The 14,380-nt window shown below is 45.5% G+C and overlaps 1 protein-coding gene across 8 annotated transcripts in view; it reads right to left on the bottom strand.

Moving 5' to 3' along the window:
* The window catches only part of SUN1 (Sad1 and UNC84 domain containing 1), a 224,182-nt gene that overhangs the window by 108,896 nt on the left and 100,906 nt on the right, over positions 1-14,380 (bottom strand). For 7 of the 8 annotated variants that reach the window (XM_063934520.1, XM_063934519.1, XM_063934522.1 and 4 more), the window contains exon 2: positions 11,105-11,201. The exons of the other annotated variant lie outside the window; for it this stretch is intronic. In XM_063934520.1, the coding sequence (XP_063790590.1) occupies positions 11,105-11,181 (77 nt within the window). In that variant the 5' untranslated portion in view covers positions 11,182-11,201. The remainder of the gene's footprint in view (positions 1-11,104; positions 11,202-14,380) is intronic. 8 annotated transcript variants of the gene reach the window in all.

Here is a 14,380-nt window from a genome sequence, read left to right as displayed (position 1 = left end):
TTTCCCCTGCGGCTACCACTAGGGGCTGCAAAACGGAGCTCTGTTTAGATACCCATTAGCCGCAGTAGCCTCCTGAGGTCCAAGAAATGTCCAAACCACTGCTTTAGACAGGTTTAGCAGCTTTGCTTGGCTAAACCCTGTGCTTTCAGGCGTGTTAAATACTAATTTAACTGAATTGCTCCGTCGGGAGCCCATTCGTATAGACGCCCGAACTGCATTACCCCCTAAGACCATGAAATGCATGGAGAAATCTCACACACTAAGGGGGGGAATTAAAATGTGATCGCACCCCCAATCTCCCGTCTAAACTGATTGGAGATCGCGGACAGATATTCAAATACTCCCACTTATCGCACCAATTACACTCAGGTTTAGGCGCGCAAAGCGCCTAAACCCAACTAAAGTAATGGGCGTGAGCATGAAAAGACCCATTTGGGCAGCCAAACTTGTCTTTACGCACATCACCGCTCTCTACCCCTGGGGCAGCGAGCTTAAAATAAGATTTTACTTACCGATAAATCTATTTCTCGTAGTCCGTAGTGGATGCTGGGGACTCAGTCAGGACCATGGGGATCAGCGGCTCCGCAGGAGACAGGGCACAAAAATAAAGCTTTAGGATCAGGTGGTGTGCACTGGCTCCTCCCCCCATGACCGTCCTCCAAGCCCCAGTCAGGATACTGTGCCCGGACGAGCGTACACAATAAGGAAGGATATTGAATCCCGGGTAAGACTCATACCAGCCACACCAATCACACCGTACAACTTGTGATCTGAACCCAGTTAACAGCATGACAAACGTAGGAGCCTCTGAACAGACGGCTCACAACAATAACAACCCGATTTTTTTGTAACAATAACTATGTACAAGTATTACAGACAATCCGCACTTGGGATGGGCGCCCAGCATCCACTACGGACTACGAGAAATAGATTTATCGGTAAGTAAAATCTTATTTTCTCTAACGTCCTAAGTGGATGCTGGGGACTCCGTCAGGACCATGGGGGTTATACCAAAGCTCCCAAACGGGCGGGAGAGTGCGGATGACCCTGCAGCACCGAATGAGAGACTCCATGTCCTCCTCAGCCAGGATATCAAATTTGTAGAATTTAGCAAACGTGTTTGCCCCTGACCAAGTAAATGCTCAGCAAAGTTGTAAAGCCGAGACCCCTCAGGCAGTCGCCCAAGATGAGCCCACTTCCTTGTGGAATGGGCTTTTACTGATTTTGGCTGTGGCAAGCCTGCCACAGAATGTGCAAGCTGAATTGTACTACAAATTCAGCGAGCAATCGTCTGCTTAGAAGCAGGAGCACCCATCTTGTTGGGTGCATACAGGCTAAACAGCGAGTCAGATTTTCTGACTCCAGTCGTCCTGGAAACATATATTTTCAGGGCCCTGACAACGTCAAGTAACTTGGAGTCCTCCAAGTCCCTAGTAGCCGCAGGTACCACAATAGGTTGGTTCATGTGAAAAACAGAAAACACCTTAAGGAGAAATTGAGGACGAGTCCTCAATTCTGCCCTGTCAGAATGAAAAATTAAGTAAGGGCTTTTATATGATAAGGCCGCCCATTCTGACACACGCCTGGCTGAAGCCAGGGCTAATAGAATCTTCACCTTCCATGTGAAATATTTTAAGTCCACAGTGGTGAGTGGATCAAACCATTGTGACTTTAGGAAACTCAAAACAACATTGAGATCCCAAGGTGCCACTGGGGGCACAAAAGGAAACTGTATATGCAGTACCCCTTTTACAAACGTCTGAACTTCAGGCACTGAAACCAGTACTTTCTGGAAGAAATTCGACAGGGTCGAAATTTGAACCTTAATGGACCCTAATTTTAGGCCCATAGACAGTCCTGTTTTCAGGAAATGTAGGAAACGACCCAGTTGGAATTCCTCTGTAGGGACCTTCTTGGCCTCACACCACGCAACATATTTTCGCCAATGCGGTGAAAATGTTTTGCGGTTACATCCTTCCTGGCTTCGACCAGGGTAGGGATGACTTCATCTGGAATGCCCTTTCAGGATCCGGCGTTCAACTGCTATGCCGTCAAAACGCAGCCGCGGTAAGTTTTGGAACAGACAAGGCCCCTGCTGGAGCAGGTCCTTTCTTAAGGGTAGAGGCCACGGTTCTTCCGTGAGCATCTCTTGAAGTTCCGGGTACCAAGTCCTTCTTGACCCATCCGGAACCACGAGTATCGTTCTTACTCATCTCCTTCCTATGATTCTCAGTACTTTTGGTATGAGATGCATAGGAGGGAACACATACCCTGACTGGTACACCCACAGTGTTACCAGAGCGTCCACCGCTATTGCCTGAGGGTCCCTTGACCTGGCGCAATATCTGTCTAGTTTTTTTTTTTTTGTTCAGGCGGGACGCCATCATGTCCACCTTTGGTTTTTCCCAACGGTTTACAATCATGTGGAAGACTTCCCGCTGAAGTCCCCACTCTCCCGGGTGGAGGTTATGCCTGCTGAGGAAGTCTGCTTCCCAGTTTTCCACTCCCGGAATTAACACTACTGAGAGTGTTATCACATGATTTTTCGCCCAGCGAAGAATCCTTGCAGTTTCTGCCATTTCCCTCCTGCTTCTTGTGCCGCCCTGTCTGTTTTCGTGGGCGACTGCCGTGATGTTGTCCCACTGGATCAATACCGGCTGACCTTGAAGCAGAGGTCTTGCTAAGCTTAGAGCCTTGTAAATTGCCCTTAGCTCCATTATATTTATGTGGAGAGAAGTCTCCAGACTTGATCACACTCCCTGGAAATTTTTTCCTTGTGTGACTGCTCCCCAGCCACTCAGGCTGGCATCCGTGGTCACCAGGACCCAGTCCTGACTGCCGAATCTGCGGCCCTTTCATAGATGAGCACTCTGCAGCCACCGCAGAAGAAACACCCTTGTCCTTGGAGACAGGGTTATCCGCTGATGCATCTGAAGATGCGATCCGGACCATTTTCCCAGCAGATCCCACTGAAAGGTTCTTGCGTGAAATCTACCGAATGGGATCGCTTTGTAAGAAACCACCATTTTTCACAGGATCCTTGTGCAATGATGCACTGATACTTTTCCTGGTTTTAGGAGGTTCCTGACTAGCTCGGATAACTCCCTGGCTTTCTTCTCCGGGAGAAAACATCCTTTTATGGACTGTGTCCAGAATCATCCCTAGGAACAGTAGACGTGTCGTCGGAAAAAGCTGCGATTTTGGAATATTTAGAATCCACTCGTGCTGTCGTAGAACTACTTGAGATAGTGCTACACCGACCGCCAACTGTTCTCTGGACCTTGCCCTTATCAGGAAAGCGTCCATATTTCTTTTAGGAAGAATCATCATTTCGGCCATTACCTTGGTAAAGACCCGGGGTGCCGTGGACAATCCAAACGGCAGCGTCTGAACTGATAGTGACAGTTCTGTACCACGAACCTGAGATACCCTTGGTGAGAAGGGCAAAATTTGGACTTGTAGGTAAGCGTCCCTGATATCCAGTGACACCATATCGTCCTGGTTCGCTATCACTGCTCTGAGTGACTCCATCTTGATTTGAACCCTTGTATGTAATTGTTCAAATCTTTTAGATCTCACCGAGCCGTTTGGCTTCAGTACCACAATATAGTGTGGAATAATACCCCTTCCCTTGTTGTAGGAGGGGTACTTTGATTATCACGTGCTGGGAATACAGCCTGTGAATTTTTTTCCAATACTGCCTCCCTGTCGGAGGGAGACGTTGGTAAAGCAGACTTCAGGAACTTGTGAGGGGAAGACGTCTCGAATTTCCAATGTACACCTGGGATACTACGTGTAGGATCCAGGAGTCCACTTGCTAGTGAGCCCACTGCGTGCTGAAAACTCTTGAGATGACCCCCCACCGCACCTGAGTCCGCTTGTATGGCCCCAGCGTCATGCTGCGGACTTGGCAGAAGCTGTGGAGGACTTCTGTTCCTGGGAATGGGCTGCCTGCTGCAGTCTTCTTCCCTTTCCTCAAACCCTGGGCAGATATGACTGGCCTTTTGCCCGCCTGCCTTTATGGGTACGAAAGGACTGAGACTGAAAAGACTGTGTCCTTTTCTGCTGAGATGTGACTTGGGGTAACAAAAGTGGATTTTCCAGCTGTTGCCATGGCCACCAGGTCCGATGGACCGCCCCTTTATACGGCAATACTTCCATGTGCCGTCTGGAATTTGCATCACCTGACCACTGTCGTGTCTATAAACATCGTCTGGCAGATATGGACATCACATCTACTCTTGATGCCAGAATGCAAATATCCCTCTGCGCATCTCGCATATATAGAAATGCATCCTTAAAATGCTCTATAGTCAATAAAATATTGTTCCTGTCAAGGGTATCAATATTTTCAGTCAGGAAATCCGACCAAGCCCCCCCAGCGCTGCACATCCAGGCTGAGGCGATTGCTGGTCGTAGTATAACACCAGTATGTGTGTATATACTTCTTAGGATATTTTTCAGCTTCCTATCAGCTGGCTCCTTGAGGGCGGCCGTATCTGGAGACGGTAACGCCACTTGTTTTTATAAACGTGTGAGCGCCTTATCCACCATAAGGTGTGTTTCCCAACTCGCCCTCACTTCTGGCGGGAAAGGGTATACCTCCAATAATTTTCTATCGGAGGAAACCCACGTATCATCACACACTTTAATTTATCTGATTCAGGAAAAACTACAAGTAGATTATTCCCACCCTACATAATACCCTTATTTGTGGTACTTGTAGTATCAGAAATATGTAACACCTCCTTCATTGCCCTTAACATGTAACGTGTGGCCCTAAAGGAAAATACGTTTGTTTCTTCACCGTCGACACTGAAGTCAGTGTCCGTGTCTACCAACTGAGGTAAATGGGCGTTTTTACAAGCCCCTGACGGTGTCTGAGACGCCTGGACAGGTACTAATTTGTTTGCCGGCCGTCTCATGTCGTCAACCGACCTTGCATCGTGTTGACATTATCACGTAATTCCTAAATAAGCCATCCATTCCGGTGTCGACTCCCTAGAGAGTGACATCACCAATACAGGCAATTTGCTCCGCCTCCTCACCAACATCGTCCTCCTACATGTCGACACACACGTACCGACACACAGCACACACACAGGGAATGCTCTGATAGAGGACAGGACCCCACTAGCCCTTTGGGGAGACAGAGGGAGAGTTTGCCAGCACACACCAAAAACGCTATAATTATACAGGGACAACCCCTTATACAAGTGTTTTCCCTTATAGCATTTTTACATATGTAATCATATCGCCAAATAAGTGCCCCCCCTCTCTGTTTTAACCCTGTTTCTGTAGTGCAGTGCAGGGGAGAGCCTGGGAGCCTTCCTCACAGCAGAGCTGAGCAGGAAAATGGCGCCGTGTGCTGAGGAGAATAGGCCCCGCCCCCTAAAACGGCGGGCTCTTCTCCCGGAGTTTGTGAGATCTGGCAGGGGTTAAATACATCCATATAGCCTCAAGGGCTATATGTGATGTATTTTAGCCATAAAAAAGGTATAATACATTGCTGCCCAGAGCGCCCCCCCCCAGCGCCCTGCACCCTCAGTGACCGCTGGTATGAAGTGTGCTGACAACAATGGCGCACAGCTGCAGTGCTGTGCGCTACCTTATGAAGACTGAAAGTCTTCTGCCGCCTGTTTCTGGACCTCTGGACCTCTTCAACTTCGGCATCTGCAAGGGGGGTCGGCGGCACGGCTCCGGGACGAACCCCAGGGTGAGACCTGTGTTCCGACTCCCTCTGGAGCTAATGGTGTCCAGTAGCCTAAGAAGCAAATCCATCCTGCACGCAGGTGAGTTCACTTCTCTCCCCTAAGTCCCTCGTAGCAGTGAGCCTGTTGCCAGCAGGACTCACTGAAAATAAAAAACCTAAAAAACTTTTTCTAAGCAGCTCTTTAGGAGAGCCACCTAGATTGCACCCTGCTCGGACGGGCACAAAAACCTAACTGGGGCTTGGAGGAGGGTCATGGGGGGAGGAGCCAGTGCACACCACCTGATCCTAAAGCTTTATTTTTGTGCCCTGTCTCCTGCGGAGCCGCTGATCCCCATGGTCCTGACGGAGTCCCCAGCATCCACTTAGGACGTTAGAGAAATTAACTTATCATGCCCGTCTGCAGCAACATTAGAATACGGACGGCGGGCACGATAAGGTGTGGCGGAGATTTGAATCTCCCCCTATGTTGCTATTGAATTTTGACTCTGGTAAGTGCAGGAAAAAGCCAATGGAGAACCGGGATACCTCATTTCTGTACTCAGCAGCAGCTTTCTCCAGTGGAATCCTTTTTCCAGATAACATTTGCTTTCTAGCTGCTGTATGAGTTTTTGATCCTGTAATTTATTGTTATTTTATAGAAAATGACATGGGTCCTTGCAGCCCTGTTGCTACTCTTTGATGGTATGATAGATACTATACGAGAATGCCCGCCAAGTGGCACAATGTCGTTAAATGTTCCAAATTATTATTACTGGACTGAAAATTTTATTATCCATACACCATAATCCTTTGATTTCACTATATAAGATGGTTTTCCATTTAAAGCACCTTGACTTTACCGTGCTTTATATTATTTGGGCTCTAGTCAACTCAGCGTGATATGAATAGCAGTGGGAAGGAGGTCCCCGGAGATATTCAATTGACCGTGCTGTTAAACACGACATGTGGATTTGTTCTCAAAGTCCCATCTGAGGTGCGACCAGAAATCAGACTTAACGACTGCCGCAATGCTGTTTTCTGCCTTTAGCACGAAGCAATCAGAATCACGGCAGGCACTTGAGTTGGAGAATGTCTGTTCTTGCGGCTTAAGGCACGAGAGCAGACCTATCCAGACTAGCGATGAAGACAATTGAATAGCTCCAGGACCTCCTTCCCGGCACTATTCATATCGCGTTGAATTGAATAGAGCCCTTTAACACTACTACATAATCAGAAATCGCCTGTTTCCTTGGTTTTATATGCACTGTTTAATAGGTACAGATTAGTTTCTGTCTATTCACCCACATCAATACCTCCCTACCTTGGATGGGGATGCAGTTAAGTTCCCGACAGCCGGGATCCCTGCAGTCGAAATACAGACCCCGGAATCCTGACTGCAGTCAAAATGCTGATGGTCTAAATACCGACTGCCGCTCGGTATTCCCACTGGGATTGTGGTAAACACCACCACCGGAGGGGGAATATAATAGTGTGGTGAGCTTTGAATCCCTTGGATGTAGTGCTGTGTTTTCACAATTATTTGTCTATCTACATGAATCCAGATAGAACTGAACAAGACATAACCACAAACCTTATCCAGCCCAGTTTAATTCGCCGTAGAGTGAAATCGGAACATAGGGACGGAATGCAACGGACACTTTACTACATATTCTCACACTGATTCCCTATGATGTTATGCCTAAAAGAGGTTTCCCCATTCTTACACACTTCACACTACACTTCCTCCACAACATGTACAGTAAAGCACCCAAAATCATATGCCCCACACAGCGGCACCAAATACAGCTCATCCAGACAACAGCTGATTAGAATCCTACATCTCATTCAAGCAGTGAGGTAGCATGGCGTGCAAAACAGCTGAGAGGGTGAGGGGGGTAATTGCCGGGATTCAAATGCTTGCGCCGGTGGCTATCACTACAATGAGCCCCACGGTGCAATTCAACTGCTGCTCCATTTTGCCGCAAACCGCAGCCAGCGCCTGTATTTTTACTCACAACCCACTGTGCTGGCGAGCAGAAATGTGTGAAAAGTGACCCATGTAGATGCCCAAATGGTACTTTTTTTTTTGCGCCACGCCCAGCGCTTTGGTCGGATTTAGGGGCACGATCAGCAAGTTAAAAAAAGAACAGTTTATTTGAGTCCTGGAAGGTAGAATGAAAATAAAACCTAACGAGTAAACAATATTGGGCAGGGGGTGGTTCTTCTCACTCTGGACCCCCATTTCCACGCCTTGCACTGAAGCAGGGAAGTCCACAACTACAGCCCGCAAGCCAAATGTGGCAAACCACCTCCTGCCATCTGGTCTACTGACCATAGTGCAGTTTGGATGTCAGAGTAGTTCATCTAACTGTAGTGTGGGTTACCACTGGGGCCTAAAGAAAGGTGTAGTATGAGTGGCCGGCGGCCGGGATCCCGGGGGGGCCAGCATACCAGTGCCGGGAGCCCGACCGCCGGCATACCGACAGCTGGGCGAGTGCTAATAAGCCCCATGTGGGCTCACTGCGCTTACCACACTGCAGGCAGGGTGGCGCCATTTATTCTCCCTCCAGGGGGGTCGTGGACCCCAAAGAGGGAGAATAAGCGTTGGCATGCCGGCGGCCGGGATCCCAGCCTGCGGCATACTGAAGACCACCCCTCAAGAAGGCAGCCCTGAGAGTGATGAGGGTGACAGACAGAATAAGCCTGCATCAATACAAAACCCCTGAATCTTGTCCACATTCACCAACAACTCTTCCTACAGCTGTGCATACAGTATATTTTTACTTACTCCTTTTATTCTAACAATATTTAAATCTAGAGATGGTATATTCTAGACCAGGTCATTACCGTCTGGTTCTAGGCTTTTCCCCCTCTGTACTTTAATGCTATCACCAGAACAGAGTGCATGTGGTCTGTTGTGATCATGCAATTAATCTGTTTGAGACAAACTGGAGGCCTCATCCCTAGCAATCAATGTAAAGCAAACTGTTAAGGCCAGTACTGACGGAAGAGATGTGTGCTGAGCGATCTTAACACAGACCGCTCAGCTCCCATCTCTCTCCCCCCCCCCCCCCCCCCACTCTCTGCTCGGAACAGCATGGTGAGCTGAGCGAGGGGGGGCGCTCACTTCACACAGCGCTGAATTGAGCGACCCGCTGGATTGTGCCTGGCTCAATCTAGCACTGGCGAGGGCGATGTGCGGCTATCGCTGGGGGTTATACACACGACAGATCCGTGCTTACAATCTAGACAGATTGCTTAGATTTTAAACACGGATCTCTCAGTGTGTACCCCCCTTTACAGTAATGGACTTCAAATAACATATTTTAGAACAAGACCACTACCCATGAATGGTATCCACTCTTGCACTCTTAACATTTACTTTTTTTGCATAGTAAGTGACAGTGACTGGCTACTTCTATCATCCACAGATGTGGTCATGTAGTAGCAGCAGCACCACAGTACCAATGTGCAACATGTCAACTGGGAATAGGAGAAAATGTAGCTGGTCACTTTCTACAAACTGCAATGTTACAGAAATGCACTCTCCCTGCTCTGCTGCACATCCACGCCATCTATTGTGCCCGCAGCCTCCTGTTACAGTAGGAACAACTGCCGCCACATGTATTCCATGCCAGCAGTATGAACAGATGTGTACAAAACGCTTTTGGCTATACTTCGTTCAGAACCAAAGACTTCTGCTTGGTGACACTTCAGTGGGAGCAGACCTTATACAGAAGGCTTGTATATCATATCCCACATTAGTGTGAATCATCTGAAAGGGAAACCCAAGGGGGAGGAGTTGCTATGCAGGGAACGACAAAGTTTTAAGTAGCAAAAGAAAAACTATTACTGGTGCTAGAAATAGTATAAACTACATATGGGGGGAAAAAACTAATTAATAGATGATAAATGTAGGAGTCCTACATAATAAACAGATCTGTTCCCTGTTTAGGTCTATGTTCAGTCACAGGGTGGGGTTTCAGGGAGCTGGGGGAAAGAAAAAAAAAAGTCCAAAATATTAAACATCTGACTCATCAACTGCAGAGACATTGGCTCTGGTGATGCGTCTCCTGCCAGTTTACAAGTATCAACCCTGCAGGAAGTGGCAGCAGGAAACCTGTTATAGGGGCATTAGTCCAACCTTCAGTAACAAAGAGGACATTAAAGCTTTGGAAACGTGGATTAAGAGTAAACAGAAAACCAGACAGGTTACAGTAACAAACATTATATGGCAGCAATTCAGTTGAACTTATAAACAATATGAAGCCATATTAAGGCACACTAGCCAGAACACATACAGTAAGCAATGTATACAGTAGTTTATTTGCAGGTGGACATGAAATTGGAGGCAGGACTTGTGATAGAACTGCAATCCCAGGACAATGGCTCATGCCACTGACTGTAATGCACTGCAAATCTGATTATGCAAGAATCCTGTACATCACACCCCACCGAGCCTGGAGGGCAGTGGCAAATCTCCCCTGCGGGCACTACGTGTTAGGTTCTACATCCAGGTAAACAAGAGTGTAGTACTTTTTGAGGCGTGTCCTGGCAGTACCATGCCACCTTTTGTGTCAGCATGAAGCCTTGGTAATTCTCACTAGCAATGTTCTCTGTAGCATCATTGCATGAGCTTTCTATGGGACCTCATGACTTATTTAATCGGCACCTTTGAGTCAATTTTACAATTACTGTTAGCACTACAGATACACACAGGTATTTTACAGCATTTAAACCGTTCATTACTAACCACACTCTGTACAGCAGGAATAGTCAAAATAATATAGACTTCATTTAAAAACCAAAATGGCCGTCTGTACACTGTCACATATGCTGCGTTTATATGGAAAACAACTATAATCACTTCAAACAAGTAGTGCAAAGTGCACGCAACTGCACATTTACTCACAAACATAACAATGGAGGCTTAACTCTGGCCAGTTATACAGGTTCCAAAGCAATACCTCACTGAATTCAGCAACTCATCAGTGACAATCTCCAATACGAGTAAAGTATAATACAAGACCATAGGAGTTACTCTCACTCTATTGAATTAAAATGTACAACTAAGGGAAATGTAGCTCTTACCCTTGTTGCAGTGTGTAAATTCGTAATTGTATTAATTTGCAAAGACACAAATTTACTCCATCTGCCAGACACTCTATGGAAAGTACAATTGCGCCTCATCTTGGCAGTGATTACTGGATCATGTATGGCATTACGCTGCATGTAAACGCCTGTCTTTAGTTCCAGGTTTTTATCTTTTCTAGTGCATAAACAATTATAGCCCAGCTTATGTGCATTGTCTGGACAGGCTAATCCCAGCCATCCTCTAAGCATGGAAACAGATGTTACGGAGAGTTTAAGATCACAGGACAGTAATGTGCTTGAGAGAAACGCAGATCTCACCTTAGAGCATATGTGTACCCAGTGTTTTCTGGCAGACATTGGGGAGGAGCATAGGTATGAAGATGGGAATAATCCATTCTCAGGGATTCAGATCATACTGTGGAAAGTGAAAGTGCAATGGAAAAAAAAAACACATTACAGTATTAAATTATGTAAATACAAACCTTCAAAGAAAAGGTCTAGACGCATGCAGATAGAGTAAAAGCTGCAGTGCATGCTCCAAGTAGGCCATTCCTTTCACTGCTAGGGATAAGGACGTCACACAGAGTAGCAGTACTAATCACAACAGACCTGTCATATTCCTCTTAGAACTTTCATCTACTTTCTGGCTAATTGCAAAGACACTTGAACTAGAGATAAAAGGACAAAACTAAATTTAAACACTTTTCTGACCGGAAAAGCGCAAGATAAAAACCTTTACAGAAGCTGCAAAAATAGCACAGAAATGTTGCTGTAACATCCAACCAAACACGCTCTGAGGCATAAAACGACACACCCAACCTAATACACACACACTGAGTCACCGGCTTATCTCCTAGATCGCTCCTAACAGACAACCAAGAGTAGAAGAAAAAAAACTCACCGCAAAGCCCCACAAATATTAATAAAGGACAACAGTATCCCATTCTATGAGCTACAGGGTCACGTTAACAAGTCAGCCATTTATATCCAGACACATGATGCACCCATGCTGTGTGCTACGGTTGAGTATCCCTTAACCAAAATGCTTGGGACCAGAAGTATTTTGGATATGGGATTTTTCCGTATTTTGGAATAATTGCATACCATAATGAGATATCATGGTGATGGGACCTAAATCTAAGCACAGAATGCATTTATGTTACATATACACCTTATACACACAGCCTGAAGGTAATTTAAGCCAATATTTTTAATAACTTTGTGCATTAAACAAAGTGTGTGTACATTCACACAATTCATTTATGTTTCATATACACCTTATACACACAGCCTGAAGGTCATTTAATACAATATTTTTAATAACTTTGTGTATTAAACAAAGTTTGTGTACATTGAGTCATCAAAAAACAAAGGATTCACTATCTCACTCTCACTCAAAAAAGTCTGTATTTCGGAATATTCCGTATTTCGGAATATTTGGATATGGGATACTCAACCTGTATTTGTTCATTCACACACATTCTGCATAGTATAAGTGGATGGTACAGTGCATGCAGCATGGGTAAACCATACACCCTATTTACTGTACTTGCCTTGTCCACAGATCCTCTACATGCTACTACTGTATATTTCCAAATAAAATAAATCTATAAATTGCCTTACTAGAACATGTTCACCTCGCAAATATAGCAGAACAAATTAATACGGAACGGCCATGTTACCAACTACTTCAGATTTTGGACTTTCCATCCTTTGGTACACTGGTGGAGACCAGAGGTCTCTAATCAATAGCAGAACTTATGTATGATGTGTCAATGCTGAAATGTGTCCTGACTGACTGAGTGCCACTACAGTATCTGAACACATCCCACTATGCATGGTGCTGTCAGTTTTACTAGCATTCACTTTTTCTTCTTCCTCAAAGTGCATTTAAAAAGGTTTTCTTTTCTTCTTCCCAAAAAGGTTGCAAAGGTATGTTATGATAGGAATTTACTTGGCTTTTTCATTTATATGGTAAAAGAAGAGGGAATTTCAAGTATTTGCTACTTTCAAAAACTAATTATGGCTGAAAACAGACCACATTTTGCAACCCTGTAAAAGGTCACAAGTCGCAAAGGTTTTTTTTTTTTTAACTGGCAAAACATGTTTTAGCACACAACAGCATTGGTTACGGCATACTGCTCCTTTGGATGGGAAGCTCTCGTCTGGATACTGACTATAATGGTGTGTGTACACGGTGAGATCCTTGCTATGGCCGATTTTGACTATGCGATTTCCCCTGAACTCCCTGGAGCCCAGCACCAACGATTTTGACTAACTTTTCTTGAGATATGGACTATGTGTGCTTACGATTTTGGCTTATGTGAGATGTAATTGACATGTGAGATTAACTAGATAGTACACCGATCTAGCAAGGATTGACTTGCCTGCACAGTATCTTTTCTTGCGATGCTGACCTGGCGGGAACGCAAGGTTACTTTCACCTTGCGATCTGCACTAACTTTTCTTGAGATTTTGACTACATAGTCAAAATCGAAAGAAAATATCTCACCGTGGGTACAAACATGAGAAAACATTTCCTTCTGCAAGAACAGATATTCAGAGGCATTCCTTGTTTGGTTGGGAGGAGAGGGCACAGGCTTGCCACTCCCTTACTGCAACAGCCATACTTTCATAGGAGTAAAGTCAGCACTTTCAAGGTGAATTTTACACTGCAAACTGCATTTGGACGCATCAGTTTACCAATATACAAAGAATTAAAAACCATTCCAATGAGCACTTACACATACAGGGGTGATTAACTGTTTATCGCTCCCATCTAAAGGAACTATTCACGTTTGAGTGACCAGCCCTGTGCTGGTTATGATGGCTGATTTCTCACATCCAAATGCACCGTTAAGCGGCTTCTCCTCCTGAGATAAGTGTAGGTCTCGCTGCAATTTAGGCGTGCCCAGCCCTGAAACCCTACTTCCTGCAGATTTATGCTCACACCTCTGGAGACTGCGAGCATAAAACCGTGATAAGTGCAGCCGTGGAGCTGGTCACCCAAAACGATTGCATTAGCTCCTGACCACTTTAGACCGAATTGCCCCTACTATGTATTAATGGTGGGTGATCCTGAAACAAGGCATGCAGGGCTAGGAAGTGATAGATTACCCTAACAGGAGCACTTTGACTAGGACATAGTACCCCAAATAAGGATGTAACGGGCAGTTTTATTGGGAAAATACCTAAAGCAGTATGTATATATATATATATATATATATATATATATATATATATATATATATATGGGGGCCTTTAAGGGTTTCTTAAATTTTGTCTTTAAGTACACCCTCCTTCCCCTTCTCTGTAGCAAATCAGGATAGGACAGTGGAATAAAGTCAGGTTTAGCAGAAACGCTAGGCACCAATACTTTTACTATATACAGTATTGATGGATTTCCAGAATATAAACCCTGCAGGGTTCAGTATGATTTACCGATGTACAGGATTCCGGCGGTCAGAAAACAGACAGCAGCATCCTGTCCACCAATCCCGACAGCCCCCTCTAAAGTCTTCTGCCCCCCACTCTAACCCTCCCAGGTATTGCCTACCCCCTAACCCTCCCTTCCCCGCTGCCTAAACCTAACCC

This window comes from Pseudophryne corroboree, chromosome 7 (assembly GCF_028390025.1).
Source record: "Pseudophryne corroboree isolate aPseCor3 chromosome 7, aPseCor3.hap2, whole genome shotgun sequence".
NCBI classification, from domain to species: Eukaryota; Metazoa; Chordata; class Amphibia; order Anura; family Myobatrachidae; genus Pseudophryne; species Pseudophryne corroboree.
Note: the sequence above shows the minus strand (reverse complement) of the source record. Positions and strands in the feature narration are given on the sequence as shown.